Source organism: Pleurodeles waltl, chromosome 1_2 (genome assembly GCF_031143425.1).
Source record: "Pleurodeles waltl isolate 20211129_DDA chromosome 1_2, aPleWal1.hap1.20221129, whole genome shotgun sequence".
Taxonomy (NCBI): domain Eukaryota; kingdom Metazoa; phylum Chordata; class Amphibia; order Caudata; family Salamandridae; genus Pleurodeles; species Pleurodeles waltl.
The window spans coordinates 692,622,014-692,649,787 of NC_090437.1; the positions used below are offsets into that span (position 1 = coordinate 692,622,014).

Below are 27,774 nucleotides of genomic sequence, written 5' to 3' on the forward strand. Positions count from 1 at the left end.
TCGCGAGAATATCTCTCTCTAGTATTCCTTCGCAGAGGCTCCTAAAGTCTCGCGCGACTCCCCTTTACCTCCTCTTTCGTTCCCTAAGCTCCAACATGGCAGTCGGCAAGAACAAGCGGCTGACCAAAGGAGGCAAGAAAGGCGCAAAAAAGAAGATGTAAGTTCCATCCATTCATGACGTGTTGTTAGATCGCTTTCCCTCTACGACCCGTGGTGGCTGAGCCGTGGCACGCGGAGGGCGGATGCCAGGGATGTGTGTTGGATGGAGTTTGAAGCCCCCACTCTTCCCGTGGCAGTATGGCTGCGGGCGCGGAAAGGAGGCCAGTGCAGTTTCGCTGTGTGCAAGGCGACTCGGTGAAATGTCCTAAACAGCGCGCAGTGTGGATTTACGTTATATATTGCGCTGTTAGTCTTTAATGTGGTCAAAACCCTTCGCAAAAAAGCAGTTAAATCCTATCCACCCCAAAATGAGTAGGTGTTGAGTTTGTACCATGTCAGTTTGTTATGCTATGTCTTAACAACCATATGAATGTAGACGTTCGCAATAGTTATGTTCACGTCATGTTCCTCCTCTTGATTGTAAGGTTTTGAGTGGTATTGAAAAAGATGCAGAACACGCGGCTCTTTACTGGTGTAGAGTTGTAGGAAAATGGGCACTACCCCCTTCTCTGGGGTGATTGCCCCGATTTCAAAAGACTGACTCGCTTTTGGGTAGGGTGCTGCTGGTGGTAACTTGTTCTTAGTCAGCTGTCGTTTACTAAGCCTTACGAGCTTTTTTTAATTTGATACGTTTATCTCGGGGGCCCCGGTGTAATTACTCTAATAAAAACACACTTGTCAAATATCACATTAACACGATTTTGAGGAAGCTGTTTTCGTTTCCACCTTTACTATTCTAACACTTGTTACCTTTTTTGAGGGCCCACCTGCTCGGATTATCTCAGCTTTGTTTTTTTGTAGTTCTGAGAGAGATTGGCTTGAGGCTGCTTCTATGATGGTATGAGATAACGTACCCTCATCCTTACATTATCTGCTTTTTCTCGCTGTTAGAAGGCATTGGATGCCGGAACTCAACTAATAACTCCGTCCTGTTGATCAGTTACTTTGTTTTGATAGTCAAATCTAAAAGACTAAATTACAAGAGTAGTAAGAAGGACATAAATGACAGCTCTTATAAAGGATTGCAGGTACCCATGTATTATAAAATAGTACTTGTACACGGCAAAAGCATAATATAGAACTTCTATGAAAATACTCATCCATTCTGAACTCAGAGACCGAAATGCTCCTAGGCAGGGCAGATACAAGAATTAAATACCACCCATAAACAAAACAATGAGTAGGATGCTGAAGATTTCAGCAAATGTCTTATTAGTTCTTTTCTTGTTAATTCTGCTTATACACGATTACCTTACATTATTGAATTGACTCCCGTTGCACATGTTGCGTTGGTTAGTGCAGCTGATCAGACTTCAGGGGGCTGTTTAGTGTAACTGCGCTCACATGTGGATGTATGAGTTGCTGAACTGGGTTTACATCTTTTGCCGTGTACACCCTTTTGACAGCTTGCAAAAAAAAAATGCCTGGCTTTTTACTTCTTTTCAATGTGCTTGTCTCTGCAAATTGATCTCAACAGTGAAACCGTGTTCACTCGTGTACCTAGATGTAATCTTTAACACTTTCTATCATTTGATTGCATATGTGCGTGACATAGGTTTGCATATTTCGGCATTCAGAGAGTGAAGCTGCCCTAGGACCCTGACACGTTGAATGTAGTACATAAAAGGTGGGGAAAAGTTATTTTGTTTACATTTGTTTAAATGATAAATTGCTAAGTTGCCGTTTTGTTCCAGTGTTGACCCCTTCTCCAAAAAGGACTGGTATGATGTCAAAGCACCAGCAATGTTCAATATCCGCAACATTGGGAAGACTCTAGTCACCCGAACCCAGGGAACCAGTAAGTAAAGAAAGCAACCTTGCATTTTGGCTTCCATTTCTATTTAATGACGTGTAATCTACCAGTCACTTCTGACGCAGAAAATTTGTCAGTGTTTCACTCGTCTGCTTAACATTTGCTCTTCTTTGGAGTTAGTGGGCAAGTTAAGTTCCTGACAATTTCTTCGTACATTCTACAGGTCTACCACGTTTTCCTACTCATTTTGTATTTGATTCCAGAGAAAGGGAACTTATTAACGGTCTGTGATATTTATCTGTCTCTTCTCTTCTAGGTGCAAGTGTTAGTGTGTTTTTTTTTTTTTTTACCATATTTGGTTTTTGAGGTATTCTTTTGTACCAGTAATCCAGTTAGGTTATAGTGCAGTTACGCTTCCGTTACAAATTTCTGCTAACTTGGACTGCTTCCTTTTAGCACCAAGTTGTCTTCCATAGCCATTCTGCATGACTTTGGTTGGCAGTCTGAGTGGAGAAGTGTCCAGATACGCTGGTGCAGATTGTCAAATAAATGTTGCTGCAGATGCCATCCCACACTCAACGTTCTGTGGCTTTTTTTCATGCCTCACACATGTTTAGGGAAACGTCACGTGGACATTTTTCACGTGGATTGATTTGTGCAATTGGGGCCAGTGTGTCGCACTCCTACCCTTAAGCATTCAAAAGTGTGGTAGTCTTAACTTCCGATTTACATAAACAAGCATAACATCCAAATGCAGTTACGATTAAATCAGTTCATGAGTTATACATGTGTGTGGGGGTGTTTATTAGCTTTCCGTTCCTAAGCAGACACAACCTATAACTACCTTAAGAACAATGCCATGCCATCTCTCCAGAATAGTTTGCTTTTCTGTATACATTTTTTAAAAACTTTTTTTAATTTTATAGAAATCGCATCAGACGGTCTTAAAGGCCGTGTTTTTGAGGTGAGTCTAGCTGATCTCCAAAACGATGAAGTGGCCTTCCGGAAATTTAAGCTTATCACAGAAGATGTCCAAGGCAAGAACTGCCTCACCAACTTCCACGGAATGGACCTCACCCGGGACAAAATGTGCTCCATGGTTAAAAAATGGCAGGTTAGTAAATGTGCTGCCAAAGGTTGAGGTTGGTGCTAGACTTATTATATGTATATGTTACATTATAGGCTCCTTAGAAACAGCTTAAATCCTCGGTGTGCATGGTGGGGTGCTGTGTTTTTTTATTTTTTATTTTTATTTTATTAAACCCATGATTCACCGGGAAGGGAGCTGTTAATTCTGATTTTAAAGCAAGGAATATGAGATGGGGCTGGTAAAGCATAATCTTTGTTCCTTCAGTCTTAAGGTAGAAAGTAAATATCTAGTTTGTATGATACTGCTGAAGATTAAACATGATCAGGTGTTCCTTTTGTGGTGAAGGTCAGTCTGTGATCCGGATTTTGATTTTCATGGTTTAGATCCGTTTTATACAGGCTAGTAAGTCTTGATGTCATCAGATCCAGTGCTAATTTCCTAACTGCTCATTTACAATGTCAGCAGTGATAAGACTGACGACCCTTTTACAGTTGAGTTTTGTTTAAGATTACCTTACATTTTTATATTGCACCATTGATGGTCAAATGGTGGTGAGAAAACACACTTGGGACACAGATGCATCCTTGTCTAAGAGCATACACAGCTTTTCTTTCCCATTGGTTTTAATGGGATATATTAGTTTGTCTTTTACCCTTTCCGACGTGTTGGTCTTATTTATTCCGGTTTGATAACTTCAATATCCACCAGTGTTAACCTGCCATATGCCCTCTTAGTAGGGTAAGGTACAGAGAATCCTGAGCTCTGGCAGAAATTGGGTTGTGAACTAAAACTTGTATTGTATATCTCCATTATAACTGAAATTTGCCATGCCCAACACGTAAATGAGGCCATTGTGGGTAACAGCTAGGTAGTAAGGACTGGTGAAATAGAATAGACAAACTAGAGCTGTTTTGTTCGCAAGTTGTTCAGCATCTACAACAGGTGTAAACCTGTTAATATATCCACATCTCTTGCTCAGTATCAAAGTGCCTACTATAATGGCTCATTTTAAAAAGTCCTTCACTGTGCACACACAACCCTGCTATATTAAGTACTCTCTTGGCACCGTATTGAGATTTTGAGTTAGGCATGGTATTTGTGTGTAACAGGGTTTTATGATATGCTCAGTGGTAAGCAGCAAATAAGCTTTACTTTTTTTTTTTTTTTTTTAAATACTATAGACTATGATCGAGGCTCATATTGATGTGAAGACCACTGATGGCTACCTTCTCCGGCTCTTCTGTGTTGGTTTCACCAAGAAGCGTAATAATCAGATCCGAAAGACATCCTATGCGCAGCATCAGCAGGTCCGTCAGATTCGCAAGAAAATGATGGAAATTATGACCCGTGAGGTGCAGACAAATGACCTGAAGGAAGTGGTCAACAAGCTGTAAGTCTTTAACTTTGTGTATCTTGCATATGTGCAGAATATTTTGAATAAGTGGACCTGAATTGCTCTCCATTGCTACATACCCCTTAAAAACCATGCTATAGTATATTTGTGCAAAAGTGAGTAATTTTGTGTATTGAACTGAAATTTGCAGTTCCCATCTAAGGCGCTGTGAAGAAACAGTCCTGTGAGAGCAGAAAATTATATTTAAGTGTTTATATGCTCGAATTGTGCATGAAAAGGAAAACCGTGAGTGGTGTTATGGTGGCCTGGAACCACTTGCTAACCTTGCTTTCTGTATCTATCTCATTTTCAAACAAGGTATGCATAATGTTCTAAAGCAGTGATTATTATGCTGTGATCCAAGGACCCTGAAGGGTCCTCATGGTTTACTAAATTTGATATTTTCTGATTAAGGAAGTGTATGTATACAAAAACATTTAAAAACTGTAAAGGAACTTGAAATTAAAGGATAAAAATTAAGTTGGTGTCTTATCTTGAGTTGTGGTAGCAGATCAAGTACAAATTGGTGGCCATGGTAGAAGTAGAAGCACTGGTAAATGCCGGCAAAAAGGGAGAAAGCATTTGGAGCAAAATGAGTTATATGCTGGGGTCCAGCATATCGCTGCCTTTTTAGAAATAAAACTACAGTTTCAGTAAGGAGATTTGTAATGTGCACTACTCACCCTTGAGGGTCTCAAGGTGCTGAGGAGGGGGAGAAGGTGGGGGAGGGAGGGTGCTTATACTGCTCGAACAGCCACTTCTTAAAACGTTTCCTGAAGGTAATGAGGTCTTTGGTCTGGTGTGGGTGGGAAGAGTGTTCCAAGTTTTGGCAGCGAGGTGTGAAAATGATCCACCGCCAATTGTAGTTGTGCGAACGTGTGGGACGTTGCGAGGTCAGCGGGCGGAGATGCCAGGTCGGGGTGTAGAAGGAGAGTCGTTTGAGGTATTCTTGTCTGGTGTTGTGCAGTGCTTTGAGCGTGGGTGAGGAGTTTGGAGGTTATTCTCTTGTTGAATGGGAGCCAGTGCAGGTTTTTCAGGTGGTCTGTGATGTGGCATTGGCGGGTGATGTCCAGGGGGAGGCTGTCTAAATTTATGTATGTTCTTTGTAAAGTGCTCGAATACCAACTAAAAGAATTGTTTAACTGCTCATGTTGGTATACTTAATACTGTGTTTGGTAAGCACAAGCGAACGTTTTGATTCATCCGGCCATTGCCGTATTTTTGTGACTGTAGTAATGTAGAGAAGCGTGTATTCTTAGCAGTATTTTGTCAGCTGTGGCTGGAAATCGGTTATTGAAAGCATTTATACCCTGCCTTCTGGAGATTGACATTGCTCTATAAGTTCAAGAAAGGTTTAGCTAGATTTACTACTTTAACAGATTGTACTACTCAGTTTCAGGTTTTCCTACTCAATCACTCATTACCCTGTGCTGTGTAAGCGCGGATAGCAATAAGTGTGTGAGCAGATGGTTATAGTACACTGCGTTCAAGAGTAGTAGACTCTGTCTTGACATTTCATGTTCCCGCCACCTTTCCTCCCACACTTCAAACACCCCACTATTACCCCCCCCCTTGCTAATAGCCATCAGTGCAAACCTGACACACTTTATTTATGTATATATTTGTGTGTATATAGTAGTGTGTGTGTGTGTGTGTGTGTGTGTGTGTATATATATATATATATATATTTTAAGCAGATAAACGTTTGACGCAACATATTCCAATGCACAAATAATTCACTGTACAAGCGAGTGGGTAGGGTGGTTAACATTTGCCCCATGGGTATTTGCATTAGTGCCATAGGCAAACTAGACTGGTCTTAAAAGTAAATGTTGTTAGGCAGATTGATGGCATTAGCCACACTCAACAGTGTTAACAGGGGTGCACTTGGTCTTCTCGCATTTCATCTGTGTCCTGAAGTCTTGTAGAGGAGGGTGTGTTGCCTAGATAGCTGGCGAAGATGTGCCAGAAGGTGCTAAAGCTGTAACTTGGAGGCCCCTCAGCGAAAATTAGGTGCCAAGTTAGACTAATTCTAGATACTTTTTGGATTTTGGTATGGTGTTGCGAGATAGGACGTTAGTCCTGCTAATCAATGCTTCTTTACAGAAGCTTGTAAATTATGTTTGGATGAGCGAGAGCTAGTGTAGGAAGTTGGCTCTGTGTACTATTTCAAACTAAGAAATAGTGTGCACAGTCCAAGGGTTCCCCTTAGAGGTAAGATAGTGGCAAAAAGAGAATTTTAATGCTCTATTTAGTGGTAGTGTGGTCGAGCAGTAGGCTTATCTGAGGGTAGTGTTAAGCATTTGTTGTACACACAGGCAAGAAATGAGGGGCACACACTCGGACCTTTCCAGGCCAATAGGTTTTTATATAGAAAAATATATTTTCTTAGTTTATTTTAAGAACCACAGCTTCAAGATTTATAAACCATACTATAAATGAAAGGTATTTCACAGTTTTGGCAAAAATGGCAATAAGCTATTTTAAAAGTGGACACTTGGTGCAAAAATCAACAGTTCCTGGGGGAGGTAAGTAAGTTCACAGGTAAGTAAAACACTTTCAGGGTTCAAAGTTGGGTCCAAGGTAGCCCACCGTTGGTGGTTCAAGGCAACCCCAAAGTTACCACACCAGCAGCTCGGGGCCGGTCAGGTGCAGAGGTCAAAATGGTGCCCAAAACAAATAGGCTTCAATGGAAATAGGGGTGCCCCGGTACCAGTCTGCCAACAGGTAAGTACCTGGGACTTCGGAGGGCAGACCAGGGGGGTTTTGTAGGGCACCAGGAGGGGACACAAGTAGGCACAGAAAGTACACCCTCAGCAGCACAGGGGCGGCCGGGTCCAGTGTGCAAACAGGCGTCGGGTTTGCAATAGGATTCAATGGGAGACCCAGGGGTCTCTTCAGCGATGCAGGCAATGGGGGGCTCCTCGCGGTAGCCACCACCTGGGCTAGGAAGAGGGCCGCCTGGGGGTCGCTCCTGCACTGGAGTTAGGTTCCTTCAGGTCCTGGGGGCTGCAGGTGCAGTGGTTTCCAGGCGTCTGGTTCCTTGAAGCAGGCAGTTGCGGTCAGTGGGGCATCTGGATTCCCTCTGCAGGCGTCGCTGAGGGGGTTAAATCTGGCTACTCACGGGCTCGCAGTCGCCGGGGAGTCCTCCCTGTGGTGTTCTCCACAAGTTGAGCCGGGGGCGTCGGGTACATAGTGGAAAGTCTTGCGCTTCTGGCGGGAAACGTGTGGTCGTAAAAAAAAAAAGAAAAAAAAGTTGCTTATTTGTTACAAAGTTGCAGCCTTGGGGAGTTTCTTGGTCCTTTTTTAGATGCAGGGTAGTCCTCGGACTTCAGAGGTCGCTGGACCCTGGGGGGCGTGTCGCAGTTTTTCTTGAAGTGGGGAGGCAGGCCGGCAGGTTGGTGTCTCCGTCTTCTCTGCAGGGCTTTAGGTCAGCAGTCCTTCGTCTTCAGGTTGCAGGAATCTATCTTCCTAGGTTCTGGGGGCCCTTAAATACTCAATTTAGGGGTGTGTTTGGGTCTGGGGGTTAGTAGCCAATGGCTACTAGGCCTGAGGGTGGCTACACCCTCTTTCTGCCTCCTCCCGGTGGGGAGGGGGTCACATCCCTAATCCTATTGAGGGAATCCTCCATCTGCAAGATGGAGGATTTCTAAAAGTCAGTCACCTCAGCCCAGGACACCTTAGGGGTTGTCCTGACTGGCCAGTGACTCCTTGTTTTTCTCATGATCTCCTCCAGCCTTACTGCCAAAAGTGGGGGCAGTGGCCGGAGGGGCGGGCATCTCCACTAGCTGGGATGCCCTGTGGCGCTGTAACAAAAGGGAGTGCTATGTCGACTTAGTCGTTTTCTCCCCACCAGCGCACACAAGCTGGCAAGCAGTGTGCATGTGCTGAGTGAGGGGTCCACAGGGTGGCATAAGACATGCTGCAGCCCTTAGACTTTCCCTGGCATCAGGGCCCTTGGTACCAGGGGTACCAGTTACAAGGGACTTACCTTGAGGCCAGGGTGTGCCAATTGTGGAGACAAAGGTACAGTTTAGGGAAAGAACACTGGTGCTGGGGCCTGGTTAGCAGGCCTCAGCACACTTTCAAATCCTAACTTGGCATCGGCAAAAGCAAAAAGTCAGGGGGTAACCATGCCAAGGAGGCATTTCCTTACAGCTAGCAAGGAAAAAATGTGTTCCTGAGAATGTCGTACCACGTTCTTTTGGCATACAGCTTTCTCTTCTGACCTCATTACAACTTGCTTTTAGGTTGACTGTTGTGGTTTTGAAACATGGCTGTAAATGAACACCCAACCCTCCCAAACCCACCCTTTCCACCCCCTATTTCACTATGTCCAGCATATGTTTACAGCTTCAAGGACATCTCCGTCTGGTGTTACATGGTGGCCTTCCTGCCCTCGTAAATATGCATAGTAATAGAGTTTTTGAGTAGTCAATAATCGGTAGCGCTCTCGGCTGTTCCTAGTATGTATGTTCCCTCAAGTTTGATTGGAAATAGTTCAGCAGGAGACCCAATTGTTTGGTAAACTCCCGTTTCCTCCCTTATGCCTTTGGCCGGTTTTTCTTTTCCCACCAGCCACCACAGGTGTAACATTAGTTTTGCCTCTAAAGGTAGTACCAGTATTGTTTTGTTGCCAGCTAGCAATAGTAAAGTTTTGAGATGGACCCTCCTAGTTCCCATTGGGTAGCGATTGTCTGCTCTGAGCCCGTAACCGATGAATCTTCAACCAAAGCTTTCTGAATTTGCCACCAACCATAATCGTTTTTTCACTGCAGTACACTTAAAGCCATTCAACCTCCCAAACTGCCAATTTCGTCATAAAGAACATCTCCAAATCTTTACAAATAACCAGCCGCCATAGTCCCACTTCACCCAACACTGATTGTTCAAGTGGCCAAGCATAAAAACCTGCATCAGTCTGCCTGATCCAACGGAGTATGCTAGTTTGAGAACATTAGCAATTAGCAGGCAGTCGACACAATTGCGCACCTGCATTTCAAATACCTGCACTGTTAAGTTTACTCGCCACCTATTCATTAATACATATTGTTCATTCCTTAGTCGTTATCGTGCAGTCTGTAAGGCTTATGTTGATCTTCAGCATGTGTCCCACTGATTAGCTGAGACTTATTCACCCTTCAGGACCTCCTTGATGTCAAGTGTGGCACTCTAGGATTTCTAGCAGTTTTCTGTTTTAGGTTTATGTCTTTTATTAGTTTTAACAAGGAAGTAGAACTGTACAAAAACGTCTTGCCTACAACCACAGGCCAGTGAGGAACAATAGTTAAGAAAAAACAGAAATTCGAAGGGGCATCAACGGGGGAAGAATATAGGGTTGGGGGAAGTTGTTACCTATCCAGTTGGATGGGCGGGTTGCCTTCGAGATCTGAGCTGTGAGTGCCACCCATTAGCCAGAGAACACTGGTACAGTGGCAGCACTGCTGAGAGTTAGTTGGGGGTCTGATCTATGTGCATAAGACTGAGGATGCACAGATAAGCAGGGTACGTCAACTTTAGGAATTCCTGCAATAGAAACTTTAATCAAGGTCCCTCTGTCTTGTAAAATTGGGACAATATTTGCTCTGCCACGCGTAGAAAATATAAAGATTTTGTAAAGGCAATCTAAATGAGTGGGTGTATTGGCAGTACTGTAGCATGTCAGCAAGGCCTGCTCAGCTACGCATAGAGCCAGCGTGATGGCCTGCCCTTGGATGGATTTCAGCGAAGTCAAGGCATTCGGGAGGCCCAGCAGAATATATTGAGGAAGTTCAGTGTTGTACATTTGGTCAAGTGGAAGCACAAACTTCAGCCCAATAACAGCGAAGCTTTGGGCAGCTTCGGGCACTGCCAGAGAAGATGTCAGGGTCCCGTCTTGGCCACAGCCCTGTAGCAATTTGCATCTGCATCCCTCTTCCATTGAGCTGTTTGTGCAGATGTGTAGTACCAGTAGTGGGCCATTTTAAGGTGTTTCTCTCTGCCGGAGGTGCTACGTGCTGAGGAACGAGCTTGTTTGTGGATATTGGACCATTCTTTAGTGGTAAAGAATTATTTCTCCCAACGCAGCTGTGCTGAGGATTTTGCATGGTCCAGTGGGGCGATAAAGATATAAATGTCAGGAGGTATTTATCAGTATTTCTGGTGAAAGCTATTTCTCAAATGGGAATAGAGGAATGGTTGCGTGAGGGCAGATGGAGGGTTGAATAGTACATAGCTAGATACTGCCAGTGAACTGTCCTTTGAAGGTCATAAGGACATTGGATCTTAGTAAAGTCTCCAATGGCCCGTATCATCAAATAAATCACCTATTCTGCTGTTGCTGTGTTGCCATTATATGTAATTGGAACCCTGGCATGCTGGGTGAGGGTCCGGGTTTCCAATGATTGGTGTTAGTGAAGAAATAAGAGTGGATAGCTTTATCTCGATCTGTACCCTGTCCCAGGCTCCCATTGTGGCCCTAAGAATTGGTGAAACACATACCCCAGGTGGTCTCTGTTTAGGCAGCCATTGCACCTTCCAGATATGGACTCTAGCAACTGCCTGATCAATGAACCACCAGTGCTTGTGTGCGAGAGGTCTGTCCATTCTTGCTATGCAGCTTGGTAATAATGTGAGATAAGGAATTCCACAATTGCCATCTGCCAGGGGTAAGTAGGTCTGTTTTTTTGGCTATGCTTGCTTTCTTACCCGCTTAGCTGTAATACTCCATGAGATGTTTACGTTTGGTCAACACCTGCGGGGGTGGGATGCAGGGGTAATGTCTTCATAACATACAGAATTTTAAGTCGCAGGGTATTCTTAATTGCAGAAAGGCACCCAAGCCAAGAAAATGCATAAGCTCTGCAAGACTAGAGGGTAGATCGTGCTTCCGACAGAGGGTGCCATGATTGCTCTCCACTGTCTGAGCCGTTGCGGAGTGGATTCAAAGCCCTAAGTATACTGCTTGCTGTGCGGCCCAAGAAACGGGAAAGATGTGCTTAAGAATTAATTGGTCTGCTGCTGGGACCGTTAGATTTAGTATCTGATTTCTGGAGGGTGACTTTAAACCAAGACGAATTTCAGATAGCTTTCAGTTCCTCCATCAGTGGGGGCATGGGCTTGAGGGGATGCGACAAGACTATCATGACATGCTCTGCATAGAGAACAAGCTTATGTTCCCTCCCTTCCAGAGGGAGGCCTTAATTGTGGGATTTCTATGAATACGCTCTGCCAGGGTCTCCATATAGAGAGCAAAGAGCTGCAATGACAAGGGGCACCCCGTTGAGTCCCACAAGCAAAGTCAGAGAGAGGACATCAAATCATTAAACTAGATCTTTGCCTTGAGGTCCCTATAGCTACACCAACCCCAGCGTCTGAACCACTCACCAAGGGCCACCTTCCGAAGCACAGCGAATAGATAGGGCCTATGTACCTGGTCAAACGCCTTTTTGGCATCCACAGTCAGTGACAGCGCAGGAATCCTCCCCACATAATACTTCCTTTTAGTCTGTAAAAGGGCATAATCTGCTATATCCATTTAGGGTTCAAATCGGTTTATGCTTTGCAGTAAGCTTGCAGCGTATTTTGTGCAAACCCATATGTGGTCCTCTTCTGGTGCTTTTACCAGCCCTTCGAATATGGCCTTCTTATCCTGTATCTCTGTTTAGGCACGCTGTCTGGGCAATCAGTCGGCTGTGTAGTACACCTTTCAATGTATCACACGGGGATGATGGGTGTGTTCAGGTTATCATTGGTATCAATAAATTGCTAATTGCTCCCTTTATCTGTGATACGCACTTAACATGTTAAGTCTATGGTTAAGACACCAGGTGGTGTGTGTGTGTGTTTGGTGGTTTTGGAGGAGGGTGGGTTGATTGCATAGGTCTGATAGGTTTCTGAGAAGAAGGTTAAGGTTCGGTGGTGTTTACGCCATACATCCGTAAGCGGATGTGGAATCATTTGCTCCAAGCCATGTGGAAAAAAATACCTGTTTGTGCCATCCGTTCTATGGAGCTTTCCAGGTTTGCATCGATCATCACCTGACCCAGTGCGTCCAGAATAAAAGCCGCCTCGTGGTCGTTTGGAGCATATAGGTTGGCAAGCGTGAATGTGTAGACCTGTATGGTAATGCGAAGAGAGAAGTCTACCAGGGACTTTGGCCTGCGTCTGAACCACCATGCTAGGGAAAAATGGGTGGCCAAAAGACTCGCTACCCCTGCCCTCTTCCCTGTGCCTGAGGAAAAATTGGTTGTTGAACAATGGGCAGGTTACAAGGGTTTCCAGTCTACTTAAAGGAGATGAGACACCTGGTCTCCCGTAACATAGGAATGCCAAGCATTTTGTGGGTGCGTTGCGACCCCAAACATAGCTAATTATGTGGATAATTAGGCACCTGGTTTAAGAGTGTGGGGTGAGAGGACCAGAAAAGATGACAGGGAGGATCAGACTAGCTGGCTGCACAAAGATAGTGTAAGTAGGCCAGGGTGCAACTTTGGCAGTAGATGGGTGAAGGAGAGAAGAAAGACATAAAGAACAATAATGAGAAACTGATCCAGAAACCGCATTGAACAGTTAGATTGGGGTCCATGTAGTAGCAGCCAAGGTGGGTCATTTATCAATCGATGGAGCGGCCAGCTCTGCCGTTGGCACAGGTCAACCTTGCATAGTTAAAATGGGTCCTGAACAGGCCTCACCTCAGCAGGGAAGAAACTTTGCAGGTGTCGGAGGGGCCTTTGTGCTAGTGCTACAGCAATAACGTGAGTCAATCATTCTGTGGGTCAGAGGCATTATGTTGGTGTTGAAGTTGTCAAATGAGGGCTGCTCTTTCATTCCGGCACTGTCGGTGGCCATAGCTGTGTTTTTTGTCTTTCGTGTGGAACATCTGAAGCCCGTTAATGAGTGTGATGGACTCTGCGGGGGCGAATGAGAAGTCACTGCCTCCTGCTGGACTTTAACAGGCACCACTGCTTTTGCTTCCTCCAAGGCATGCACTCTACACACCTCATTGTCCTACACGAAGCAGAGGTGGAATGGGTGTTCACAACTGTAGCGGACTTCTCTCTCCTAGGAATTCTGTGATGGGTCTCCGCAGATAGCGATGTTGCAGTGTGATGGAGAGGTCCTGGTACATTCAAACTTTGGTACCTTCGAAGTCTATTGCATTGCAGTTTCTTATGGCTGCCAGGGTGACTTTTTTTTTCTGCTTGTAGTAATGCAAGTGTTAGCATGTCTTGGGCTGACCAGGTAATTTAGCAGGTGGCCCACTCTGGGTTCAGTCCTGTAGTGCAGGGTCTGGGGCAACTTGGTGGAAGAGCCTGCAGACTTAATCTTCCAGGCCGCCCACAGCAGCATGCAGCGGACCACTTTCATTCTTATTTTAGCCCTCCCAGGACCTGTTCTTGAGGTCTTCTACCTGGTAACAAAGCTCCATGTTCTTGTCTTGCAACTCCAGCTGTTCACGACTATGTGCACCAAGTTCTTCTCCGTGTGCATCACTAGTTTAAAGTTGGTAGCTCGTTTGCCCAACTCTTACTTCTCTCATGAGACCGTCAGTGTCTGCAGCCATGTCCTGTTTAAGGGTAGCAATATCTGCCCGCAAAACGTCACAGCGGGTCTCCAGGAAGGCATGTGTAGGAAGTTGGCTCAGTATGTACTATTTCAAAGTAAGAAATAGCATGCAGAGAGTCCAAAGGTTCCCCTTAGAGGTAAGATAGTGGCAAAAAGAGAATTCTAATGCTCTATTTTGTGGTAGTGTGGTCAAGCAGTAGGCTTATCAGAGGGTAGTGTTAAGCATTTGTTGTACACACAGGCAAGAAATTGGGAACACACTCCAGGCCTATAGGTTTTTATATAGAAAAATATATTTTCTTAGTTTATTTTAAGAACCACAGGTTCAAGATTCTTCTCACACAGGTGACCTTTCAGCAGTGCTTTGTCCAAATGCTATACACGTAAATAACTTAAAAAAAAATATATTACTTTTATTAGTTACGTTTAAAGTACAACTGCACAGCAACAAAACTAGTTTCTGCCATTTCCCGACTTGGGGAGGGATCGTCACTCCATTTCTACACAGTGAATAAGAGGACTTAATATTTCCCAGAATTCTCTTCTCATGATACTGTCGGGAAACATAATCAGTAGCTGCATGTACAGAGTCCTCTTAGTCAGTAGGTCATCCCAATCATGCAGATTTTCTTCCACTTCATCATACTTTCTGCATTTTGGGATGCACACACTCTGAAGTCTCCCACTCAACACTTGCATGACTCCTAAAAACTATTAAAAAAAATTCCTTAGCAGAGGTGCCTTTTCTGGACATTTGTTTCCCCCTTCTTTGCATCAGTTTATCATTCTATCAAAGTTTTTGATTTGGGTGTTTGTCACTCTTGCACTGAGTTATGTTGGCTTTGCCCAGATCATTTAAATTGTAGTGGCATGAACACAATTTTCAGTTCATTGTGACCATACCTAAATGGAGCTTTATTGCTTACCTTGTTTATAGTCTTGACTTGTTTTGGCTTGATGGCTGCCACTGGCTTTATCAACCATATGCCTGAACGGCGAATGTTTTAATTACTTTTAATGGTTGCATTTGTGGTTTATGGATCTGCCCCTTACTCTCCTCTCTGCGCTGTTGATAGGGGACGTGGCAGACTTTTTTTCAATCCATGTTGTGCATAAATCCCTGGAGCAAAGCCCCTTTTGTAGCATATTGCACAGGCTTTCTTTTTTTAATTGAACCTCAGCACAGTATCTCTCTGGTGGGGACTTAAGAGTGTGGTTAAAGGGAACAGGCGGGTAGTGTGTGAAAGGAGCCATGTAATGTGGTGGAGTGGTCTTTCCCAGTCACTAGCAGCCTTTCCCTAAATGGATACATTCCCTAATGTGACCACAGCTGAAGATGAGTTGGAAAGTAGCAAGCGATCAGAAATTGTTTTGCACACAACTACTTCCAACTGTGCACTGGAAATAAAAAGGAACAAACTTGTGTATTTGTTAATCAAATTGATAAAGGCAAATCTTTCAGACACACACTTATAATGTCCATTTGCTTTTGTTGAGAACATCACTGCGCCCACTTGCAAAGCATAGACCTGTTTTTGGTGAAGTAGCATTTATGCCTTATTCAGGACCAGCTGAAAGGAGGGAGGACTTAACAAGTAGTTCAAAAGTACCCACCAAATAGTTTAGTTCCTCCTGATGTGCACCCTCTGCCTCAACAAATAATTAAAAATTGAACGCTTGTTGCTTTCAGAAGTATACAACCTGTGGGTATACATACTTTGCAACCTTTAGTATAGTGCACAAAGCAGTAGTGGTTGCATCAAAGGAATATATAGGGTTTACCTGGAAGATTATCAGTGAGCAGCAGGTGGAAGAATTGTCTGTTTGGCGGGATCTGTTATAGGGCTCTTTTTAAAGTATGCAGGCCATTATCAGCGGACTCCTGGTTTTATTCTCCCCACCCCCTTGGCAAAAGTGCATCTCAATATATTTCCTCGGTGGTGGCAGGTATTTTTTTTTTTTTCGTTCTCCCCTCCCCCCCTTTTTAAAATACAGTGGCCTCATACCTATTCCAGGGTCTTATTGATCTAGATGATTTTGTTGACATTTAAACCTAGACAGTGACAGATTTTTTTATTTTTTATTCTGAATTCATGATATGGTCCTGATTCCTTAAAACTCTTCTCACGTCTTTGCTCTTGAAAACAACCTGGGATCCTGCCACTTTCAACACTTTGCACCTATTTAAAGATTCACCTGTTTGTCCTTGGTGTTGTAGAGTTTATCCTTGAATCATTGAGCACAAATCAGAATGTTTATCTAAGCATTGCACCAAACTGAAATATTAGTGCGCCTGCTACTTTCCTGCCACTGTGGAACTTTACCGTCAGTGTATTTTTAACTGCTGCTTAATGGTGTTCTGTTTCAAATATCTGCATTCAGTGGCTTTTTGAAAGGAAAAAAATTATTTTGTTTAACCTGGAATTTGGTTGACTGGTTTATTAAATAAGGTTTATGTTGAAACATCATTAATGATTCATGGCTTGCTGTCTTGTCCTGTGATTACTGCATATTGTATATATATTTTATTTTAACACTTAAAATTATATTTCAGGATCCCAGACAGTGTTGGCAAAGACATTGAGAAGGCTTGTCAGTCTATCTACCCTCTCCATGATGTGTATGTACGCAAGGTCAAGATGCTGAAAAAGCCAAAGTTTGAATGTAAGTTTTAGTAATCTTTTAGGAAGCTAAATAATAAAACCTACTTGTTCTTTAAATTCAACCTCTGCATTCACTCTTCTTCGGATGTGTAACAGAAGTTTGCAGTGTTGAGGAGCCCTGGATGCACACTAGAATGTTGTCATGTATTCCTGTCAAATAAGGGTAAATTGTTTTCTGTACTCTACTTGTGTTTTAGGTAGTCCATTGAGTGTTTAATATAACCACAAAGCATGGTGCTAGCTTTACTGTTTATTTAGGGCCTGCAAATACATTGCCAGGTTTGCCTCCGCGTCTCCCTGCTCTTTTTTTGGGAGCCAGAGCGACCCCACTCACTGCATATTTGGGTGGGCTGACCTCTGGAGCGCCTCTTCCCGGGACAGGAAATCCAAGAGGCTGGATACCTTATGCGAGATGTTTCTTCCACCATTCTCGCATTGCGGGTGGTGAACATATTGGACCACCATTCTTGCATGCTGTGAAGTACAGTTGTGCAGGTGCTGCCACAGGTCCTGAGGAGGCCTGTGGCGTACACTCCCAGGCAATCAAGGCAGGAGAGGCGCAGCCAAGCTCACCAATAGGTGTGGTTTGGATAGGACCAACATGCTAGACAGAGCAGTTTCATCAATGGTTGTGCTTCGATGCCATGCCTGGCTGAGAACTTCTGGCTTTTCTGGTGATGTCCAGGCAAACCTTATGGACGTGCCCTTCATGGGTACTCGTCTCTTCGGAGAGAAGGCAGATGGTGCTGGAGCGCTTTAAGGACTTGTGGGCTATGGTCAAGTCCTTGGGCCTCTCAGTCCCCCATGTCCCCAGTCTGTCATTTTTGCCCCTTTCGTGGCTTTGGAAGGGGTGTTCCACCGTGCCAGCCACCATCCTTCGCTGCATGAGCGCAGTGTATACCGGCCCAGAGGGTCAGGAAGCCAGAGGTCTGCTACAGCCACAACCCTTGCCAGCTGCAATCTCCAAGCCTTCCTGATTTTGCTCTGTAAGACCCATTGGCACCTAGTTAATGGAATAATCCAATATTGGTAGTTCAAAACACCGGACAAAGGGGTGTTGGAGATCATTCGGAGGGGCTACTACCTCTCATTCGAATCATCCCCTCTTTCTATACCTCCGACATAAGATTTGCTGATGGAGGATCATCTCACCTTGCTCCCAGAGGAAGCTGTGACTCTCTAGACGAAGGAGGGGGGGCATAGAGTGTTCATGTTTTGGAAGTAGGCAGTAGTTGCTGTTGTTGCTACTATCTGCTGCCCAAAAAGAACAATGGCCTTAGGTCTATCCTAGACCGCCAAACCCTGAACCTCTTCCTCAGAAAGGAGAAATTCAAAATACTCACCTGGTCTCGGGTCTTATCTACCCTAGACCAAGAAGACTAATGGTAGCGTTGGACTTGCAGGATGTGTGTTTTCTATATTGCCTTCCTGCCTGCCCAAAGACGCTACCTGCGGTTCGTGGTCGGTTACAAGCACCTTCAGTTCACGGTGCTCCCTCTGGGCCTTATCAGCTCATCTGTGGATATCAGAGTGCCAGTCTTTCCTGCCCCCAAGTGGCATCTCCATCCTAATGTGGCGCAAGGTCTCAACAGCGGAGAGAGTTTTGGTTAAATCTCTTCACCTCTGAAGAGAACTCTTAATATCAGCAGTAATATCGCACTGGAGATCCCAAGGTGTTTCTCGCTCTGAGGCGTTTCTTCCGGAGTGGAGCTCAGGCCTCCTGTATACCTTCCCGCCCATACCACTCCTGCCCAGAGTTCTCAAGAAGATCAGGAAAAAAACAGGCACCAGTCTTCCTTGCGCCCCCCGGGCCGGACATGGAAAGTCTGGTACTCCAAGCTTCTCAGCGTGAGCATTAATGTTCCGATCAAGCTGCCCCTTCAGGAGCTTCTTCTGTCACAGCAGAAGGGAACCGTCCTCCACACAAACCTGTCTAGTCTGTCTTGCGTGGAGTTTGAGCAGTGACAGTTTGCAGTTTTTGGCCTTCCTTCTGAACTCTGTAATGTCATTCCATCAGCTAGGGATCCCTCTACCAAGACTTTATATGCCTTCCGTTGGGAGAAGTGTGCAAATTATTGTACAGAAAATGATTCAACTCTCTGATTATTCTTTATTTACACCCTTGCCCGGCAGGGCTTTGCTGTGGGTACCTTAAGGGTTACATTTTTGCTCTGCCTTCTTGTGGCTGCCTGCCCAACCCTCTTGATTTTTGTACATAGGTTTCTCAAGGGGCTTGTTCATAGGTCACCCCCCACCCCATCCTTCATTATGCCTCAGTGGGACCTTAATCAGGTTCTCACATTTCTAATGTGCCCCCCTTTGGAGCCTCTGCACAATTGTCCCCTCTGACTGGTCACCATCAAGACAGCCTTTTTCCTTTTTTTTTTTTCCCCAAATGACCATAGCATCTGCCCTGAGGGTGTGAGAGCCGCAGTCCTCTTTCCTGCCAAAAGCAGTGACACCATTTCATGTGGGACAATCTATCACCGGGCCCACTTTCTATGCTCATCCACATACCCCAAAGAGGAGTGACTCCACTATCTGGACTGAAAAAAAATATTTTTAAAAAAAAGTTGTTCTACCTCGACCAAACAAGTTCTGGGTGAACGACAAACACGTGGGGTATGTTGGAGCAAAGAAGTCGGGCAGTGCAGAAACTAACCATTTTGCACTGGGTTGTTCTCTGTATAAAAAAAAAGTTGCTAGGCATTGGCTAAAAAGCAGCCTCTTGATGGCTTACTGGCACGTCTAGTCCTAGACCTCTGCCAGGCAACATGGGCATCCCTGAACACGTTTCCAAACTCTGCCTAGATAGTCAGGTCTGCAGGGGCTGTCATTTTGGCTGTTTTGTTCTGCAGGTCGACTTGGTGTAGTAAATTTGTCTGCAGCCCAATGGCTGGGAATGTATTGCTCAGGTATCTTGTCAGGGGTAAGGAATCTGCAGCTTGATAGCTCGGTGATGAACAGGTTACTTAACATTGGTAACACATTATCTGGTATCTAGCTGCAGATTCCTTACCAACCCAGCCTTCCTGCCGTGGGGACAGATTTAGAGGATTATCCCTTTCAGGGCCCTAGTTTGGACATACCAGTGTCAGTACACTTCATGGCTCTGCACTACTTCCTAGGAAAGTGTGGAAAAGTAACTGATGTTAGTGTGCTGAGGTGCCGTCTATATAGGTGACTGCGACTTCACTTCTGGCACTGCAGTTGATGCCAGACAGAGCCACACAACGCCACCTACCGGCACACACGAGTACTGCTCATGCAAAAATCTTCCAGATCCAGTCTGACGCCTGGGGAAATTCAAAGATAAGGAATTAGCAGCTAGATATTGTCTCCACCATATAATGCGTTACCAAAGGTAAGTAATTTTTCTGATGGATACAACTACCTGTGGATTCCTCACCTCATGAATACTCCCATGGCGCCAGCATTCGACGGAAATCTTCTTACTAGTCTCTGCACGTCGACGTCACTGTCGCCCACGCGACGCTGTCTGACGTCATACAGGCAATAAGAGGTCCTCGACGACGTGCGGACGTCAGTTCCCTTTTTTCCGTGCATTCGAAACGGTTATCTTCGAGGGAGCAACTGTTACTCTTGCGGTTACAGTGTATATCTTGCTGCGTAGTCTTTCGCTGTGGAGATAATGTCGCAGAGAAAGTCTGGATTTAAGCCTTGTCGTGAGTGTGGAGGCAAGATGTCGGTGACAGATCCTCATTCCGATTGCCTTTGGTGTTTGAGCTCCGACCACGACGTCTCGACTTGTGATTCATGTCAGCACATGAATCCAAAGGCTCTTAAAGAACGTGAGGCGAAGCTGTTTATGGCCAAGTCAAAGGAGAAGCATCACAAGAAGTCTTCTCCAAGACATCGGCGTCATCAAGACTCCCGGCGCCGTAGAGAATCTCGGCGTCATTCAAGGGAGGCTCGTTCCAGGTCTCCGGATCGGCGCCGAAGAACATGGGAGGTCAGCCCCACGGTTACGCCGCATCCTTCGACGCCGTTGCCTTCTCCGGCGTCTCAAACTTCACCTGGACAGGCGTCGGTGATTGAGGTATTGGAGCCTCAAGTGTTTTCTCCGGCGCAGACGCCGAGGCCGGCGTCGGGGTCGCCTCCGAGACAGGCACCCCAGTATCCGGCTTTTCCCACCCCTGGAGCCGATAGTTCCGCATTCTTGAATGCGATGTATGCCATCTTCCAACAGATGGCTCCAGGGGGTGCTCCGGCTGGGCCTTTGGCCTTTTCTTTGGGTGATCCTGCGCCTCTTCGGCCGGCACCCTTTATGCCCTTTCTCCCGTTTGGGAACGTGGGCTCGGCGCCAGTGTTGGCGCCGGTGGCCGCTCCGGTGGCTTCTGAAGGATTGGCCCCAGGGATTTCCATCCCGTCGACGTCGATTTCGGCCTGTGACTCCGGTGGGTCCATCCGTTTCAACTGCTCTTCAGTCGGCGCCGAAGTTACCTGTGGCACGGATGCGGCGTCGGTGGCTTCGGAAGATCGGCGCCGATCTCAGACTTCGGCGGAGGCATTGTCGACTCCGCGGATTGAGCAACGACTGCATTCAAGGAGACGTGCTCTCCGGGTACTAGAAGAGCAGGAGTACCAACGAGCCCTAGAGGAAGGAGAGCTAGAGGACTCGGGTGATGGGCTGCGTGGACTGGAGTCGGCCAGTGGGCTGGACACTTCCCCTGAGTGGGACCTTTCGTCCCCGGGGTAATATACTGAGGAGGCTGCTTCCTTTCATGCAGTGGTACGGAAGGCAGCTAGTTTTTTGGACCTGCCTTTGCCGGTGGTGGAGGCGAAACAAAACCTTTTGACAGGTGTTACATCCGGCCTCAGCCGCGGCGGAGCCTCTGTTACCTTTTAATGACGCTCTGCTGGATCCGGTTTTAGAGGTGTGGAAGAGGCCGGCATCTTCCCCAGCAGTTCACAGAGCCGCGGCCAGGAGGTATCGGGCGGCTCCAACTGACCCTGGTTTTCTGTCCAGGCACCCTACGCCGGAGAGCTTGGTGGTGCAGGCCTCCTGTTCGTCCAAGTCAGCGCCTGGTTCTTTTCCGACGGTGCCTGGGGACAGAGATTCAAAGAAGCTAGAGGCGCAGTCGAAGAAGATTTTTTCGTCCTGCAGTCTGGCGTTAAAAGCCACCAATGCAACCTGTATCCTGGGGAGGTATATTCATGCTCTGATGGATGACATCTCCTCTTCGTTTACAGAGCTTCCCCAGGGTCTTTTGGATCTTGTCTCAAATGCCCAGGCTGCTGCGACCCAAATTATCCAGACGGGACTGGATACCACCGACTCGGTAGCCAGAGCAATGGGCACAACTGTGGTGGCAAGGAGACAGGCCTGGCTCCGTAACTCGGGCTTTTCGGCTGATGTACAGTCCACATTGTTGGATCTCCCGTTTGATGGGGACAAACTGTTTGGGGCTAAGGCTGATTCGGCCTTGGAACGTTTTAAGGAAAGCAGGGCCACGGCTAAGTCGTTAGGGCTCCAAGCTCCTTCTTCCACGGCCTCTTCCAGATTTTTCAGGAGGTTTCGTGGATTTGGGCGTGGCTCTTACTCCTCTTCCTTTCGGGGAAGATATCAGCAACCTGCCTCTTCCCATCCCTATAGATCTTTTAGGGGGAGAGGTAGGGTCCGCACCAGAGGAGCCTCTCGGCAGCACTCTGCCTCATCCTCTGGTGGGGTGCAGCAGGGGAAGCAGCCTTAGGCTTCCACCATTTCCAACTCACGCCTCTCCTGTAGGGGGAAGATTACAGCATTTTCTCACCAAATGGGAGACTGTTACGTCGGACAATTGGGTTCTCAGTGTTGTGGGAAAAGGCTACACCCTTCCTTTTCGGGAGTTTCCGCCCCTCATCCCGCCCCGCCCTTCGTATTGTTCACAAGAACACCTCCTGTTGCTAGAACAGGAGGTAGAAGTCCTCCTTTTAAAGGGCGCGGTGGAGTTGGTCCCGGAGCAGGAAAGGGGTCAAGGAGTTTACTCAAGGTATTTCCTGATTCCCAAGAAGGATGGTCGTTTGAGACCAATTCTGGACCTGAGGATCTTGAATTGGTTCCTCAAGCAGGAAAAGTTCAAGATGCTGACCCTAGCACAGGTGCTTTTGGCGTTGAACATGGAAGACTGGATGGTGTCTGTCGACTTGCAGGATGCTTACTTTCATATCCCGATACTCAAGTCACACAGGAAGTATCTCCGGTTTGTGGTGGGATCGCAACACTATCAGTTTGCGGTCCTTCCGTTTGGTCTTACTTCAGCACCTCGAGTCTTCACGAAGGTGATGTCGGTGGTTGCGGCAGAGCTCAGAAGGAAGGGGATAGCAGTATTCCCTTACTTGGACGACTGGTTGATCAAAGCCAAGTCCCCAGAGCTTGTGTTGCGTCATCTGCAGTCAACAACCCAGTTGTTGTTCGACCTGGGTTTTTCGGTGAACGAGCCCAAATCTCACCTAGAGCCCTCTCAGCGCCTCCTGTTCATAGGGGCAGTACTGGATACAACATTGGGTCGGGCCTTTCCTCCGCCTCAGCGGATTCAAGATATTCAGGATTTGGTTCCAATGTTTCGAAATGGAGCGGTAGTTCCAGTCCTCAAGGTCCTTCGTCTGCTCGGTCTTTTTGCCTCCTGCATTCTGTTGGTCACGCATGCTCGCTGGCACATGAGGGCTCTTCAGTGGTGCCTCCGAAGGCAGTGGTCTCAACACAGAGGGGATCTAGAGGGTACTGTCAAGATCTCCAGAGATGCTGCTGTGGATTTGAAGTAGTGGATTGTAAGCAACAATCTTTCGCAAGGAAAGCCGTTCCAGCAGTCGCCACCAGTGGCCACAGTCATAACGGATGCTTCCACTCTAGGGTGGGGAGCTCATCTGGGGGATCTGGAGATCAAAGGTCTTTGGTCTCCAGAGGAACAGATTTTTCACATCAATCTGTTAGAATTACGGGCTGTACGTCTGGCTCTCAAGGCCTTCCTCCCTTCCCTTCGTGGTCAGTCGGTACAGGTCCTAACGGACAATACTACCACGATGTGGTACATAAACAAGCAGGGAGGAGTGGGGTCGTACCTTCTCTGCAGAGAAGCTCTTCGACTATGGTCCTGGACAAAGGACCATCGGATTTGCTTGATAGCAAACCATCTGGCCGGAGTTTTGAACGTGCGTGCGGACAGTCTCAGTCGCCACTTCTCGGCAGACCACGAGTGGCGTCTCCATCCAGATCAAGTCCGTTTAATCTTCCAGAGGTGGGGGTTTCCTCGGGTAGATCTGTTCGCCACTCGAGAGAACGCGCATTGTCCGTTGTTCTGCAGCCTTCAGTATCCGATGCAGGAAGCGTTGGGGACGCGTTTCAAATGACCTGGTGCGGCCAGTTGCTTTACGCGTTTCCTCCCATACCCTTGATTCCTCGAGTATTGAGGAAGATTCGCCAAGACCGGGCTCTAGTAATCTTAATCGCTCCGGATTGGCCAAGGAGGGTGTGGTACTCCGACCTTCTCCAACTCTCAATGTGCCCGCCGCTCCGTCTCCCTTTCATGGCAGACCTCCTCTCGCAGTCGCAGGGGCAGGTTCTACACCCCAACCTCCAGAGTCTGCACCTACATGCCTGGAGATTGAACGGGGCAACCTGAGTTCCTTCTCTCTCCCGCCTGAGGTAGTGGATGTTATATTAGCGGCCAGGCGACACTCCACTAAATCTATCTACGCTAATAGGTGGTCTAAATTTGTTGCGTGGTGTGGAGAGAGGCAGATTGATCCTTTGCATGCTCATCTATCGGACGTTTTGTCTTTTGCTCTATCTCTGGCGCAGAAAGGTTGTGCAGTGGCTACCATTAAAGGTTATTTATCGGCCTTGTCAGCCTTCTTATGTCTTCCAGACCAACCATCTTTATTTAAATCCCCTTTTGTTATCAGATTCTTGAAAGGTCTTCTAAATCAATATCCTCCAAAGCCATTCGTTATGCCGCAATGGGATTTGTCCTTAGTCCTGACTTTCCTTATGGGGTCCCCTTTTGAACCTATGCATTCTTGACCCTTGAGGTATTTGGTTTTAAAAACAGTCTTCCTGATAGCTATAACATCAGCAAGGAGAGTGAGTGAGTTGCAGGCCTTATCAGTAAAACCCCCTTATACAACTTTTTATGGGGATAAGGTGGTGTTGAGGACCAAGGCTGCTTTCCTCCCGAAGGTTGTTTCATCCTTCCATTTGGCTCAGGCAATTACTTTGTCCACGTTCTATCCTCCGCCTCATCCTTCCAAAGAGGAAGAAAGACTGCACCGTCTGGACCCAAAGAGAGCGTTGAGCTTCTTTATCGATAGAACAAAGGATTTCAGGCTGGAGGATCAGCTGTTTATTGGATACGTGGGCAAGAGGAGAGGAAAGGCAGTCCACAAGAGAACACTATCCAGGTGGGTTGTTCTTTGCATTAAAATATGTTACTCTTTGGCAAAGAAGGATCCTCCTGAGGGCATTAGAGCTCATTCCACCAGAGCTAAGTCGGCCACTTCGGCCTTGGCCAGAGGTGTTCCAGTGGTCGACATCTGCAAGGCCACAACTTGGTCGTCCCTTCACACTTTTGCAAAACATTACTGTTTGGATTCTGAGGTTAGAAGGGACGGCCATTTTGCACGGTCAGTGCTGCAGGATTTCTTGGTTTGACCATTTAGGCACCCACCGCCGGGCGTGGTACTGCTTTGGGACTCTATTCATGAGGTGAGGAATCCACAGGTAGTTGTATCCATCAGAAGAACGAGTTACTTACCTTCGGTAACGACTTTTCTGGTGGATACATTAGCTACCTGTGGATTCCTCACGGTCCCACCCGCCTCCCCGTTGCCTTTCTGGTCTTACCAAGTAATCCTTGAGTGCGCTCCTCTTGGTCTTTGAGGGTGCAATAGATGTATATATAATATATTTATATGTATATATCTTTGTGTATATACTTGGTGTGTATATATTTTAAAAGAGTTTTATTTATATATATATATATATATATATATATATATATATATATATATATATATATATATATATACATAAAAAGATTTACAGTTATTCATACAATGTGGTGTATTTTTACAATATAATGGATGTTGCCTTGCTCTTTCATTGCATTGCCTGGTTGTTCTCATGCACGTAAAAAATGATTGGTACTGACGTCCGCACGTCGTCGAGGACCTCTTATTGCCTGTATGACGTCAGACGGCGTCGCGTGGGCGACAGTGACGTCCTCGTCGACGTGCAGAGACTAGTAAGAAGATTTCCGTCGAATGCTGGCGCCATGGGAGTATTCATGAGGTGAGGAATCCACAGGTAGCTAATGTATCCACCAGAAAAGTCGTTACCGAAGGTAAGTAACTCGTTCGTTTAGCCATTTTCTGGTCTCCCATAGTAACCCTCAGACCATCTTTGACCTTATTAAGACTGTCCTGAGGTTTCTGTGCCTAATGTTCTTAAATTTACAACTTTTTGAGCACCCTCATATCAACACACTGATCATTGTAACATCTGCAAATAAACCTACCTGGGCTTGCAGCTGCTGTACATTGTCGCTTGCAACCTGGCCGGAGGTGTACCTTGACAACTCATTTTACTATTAAAATCCCGTAGGATTGAAAATTTGTGTTGCCCTTCATTGTACTTGATCCATACTTCCGATCAGTTCTTGTTATCTGAATAGAAAAGTTTCAGAAACTCTGCTACATCCTTATGTTACATGTGTTACTATAGCACCCGTTTATCTTGACATGTTTGCCTGATCACTGAAAGATTTACATTGAGTTTATCTGGTAGGGCATTTTTCCATTATGAAACAATGCTGCTGATGATCCCAATACCATCTTCTGCAATTTTGCGTTTTTAATAATCATATCTGCCAGCATTTAGTTAAAGATTTACGTTTCTTAGCTTTACAATATATTTTTCTTAGCCAATGAGCAGATCTGATTTTGTTAATAAATGAAGGATTTTCCCATTCCCACTGATATGGGACAATCACATATGTTTAATAGAATAATTAAGTCTTGCATATTTTAAAAATAAAGCATCTCGTTTGGTAAGCCATAGAAAATGTGTGCACTTAACGGTCTCTGCCAGTCTCCTTCACTTTGATTGTGTTCATTTAGTGTCAAACTTGGGTAATCCTTATGCTGTACCTTAATGAAATTAAAAAGTTGATAGCTAAAAGTAGATAAGTGGAGATAATCAGAAGAAAACACGGTTCCAGGTGAGAGACTAGAAATGTTTCTTAGAGTTTGAGACTTGTGTTTGGATGATTAGTTTACAATCTGTAAAGTTTGCCTTTAAAGACAGTGTGGTGGCTTATATTAGGACACTTGTCTTCTGATTCAGCAGCCCACAATTAAACTAAGTTGCATCCAAAGGGTTTGTTTAATAAGACCCCCTTATTCATTAGCTTTGTATGCATGTGCTTAGATATTGAGAAAGCCTACTATCTTAAATGGGAGTCCTCAAAGTTTCTCACTTCCTACTGTCTAAATTTGTAGGTCCCAGTTATCTCTCCAAGATTTGTACTTTTTCTGATGAGGTGCTTTGAAGTCGTGGTCAAACTTAAAGCTATTTTGGACATTTAGTGCTATATAATAAACCTACGGCATATAAGCCAGCCTCCGTAAATCAATTGATTCTCAGCACAGGGCACTCCTAATTGTGCAAGGCCAGCTTCACAAACATGAAAAAGGGAGTTGGTGGGTAAATGGTCTGAATGATTGCGTGATTTGAGAGACCTGGACAGTGTGTGTAAATTAATTGTAAGTCATCATGAGTGCTCTCCAATCATAACCTTGTTCACTTGTATAGCACAGTACTGAAAATACCTTTGCTCTGTTCAGTGCATAAAAGGATGCCATATAGCCAAAAGGATGCAGAGTCTAGCATTTCTTCTTTTATCTGGTTAGCTTTCTGTTGATGTCTTTAGCTAATGTCCTGTTTATGATTGTGGTCAGTTTTGTTTTCTTATTGTTGTAATTCATGTTTTTTTTTCTTTACCGTTTCAGTGGGGAAACTGATGGAGCTGCATGGTGAAGGGGGTGCCACTGGGAAACCTGCTGGTGATGAAACTGGTGCAAAAGTGGAACGGGCTGATGGCTATGAGCCCCCAGTGCAAGAATCAGTCTAAAGTTTGCAAATATGTGTAAAATAAATACAAAATTTATGTAA

At 45.7% G+C, this 27,774-nt stretch overlaps 1 protein-coding gene across 1 annotated transcript; it reads left to right on the forward strand.

Annotated features, from left to right (window-relative positions):
- Nucleotides 1-27,774, forward strand: RPS3A (ribosomal protein S3A). The gene is made up of 6 exons (XM_069242644.1): nt 1-157; nt 1,854-1,957; nt 2,839-3,026; nt 4,184-4,392; nt 16,496-16,605; nt 27,612-27,774. Exons 1-6 carry the CDS (start codon nt 96-98, stop codon nt 27,731-27,733), a joined length of 795 nt encoding a protein of 264 aa, XP_069098745.1. The 5' UTR covers nt 1-95; the 3' UTR covers nt 27,734-27,774.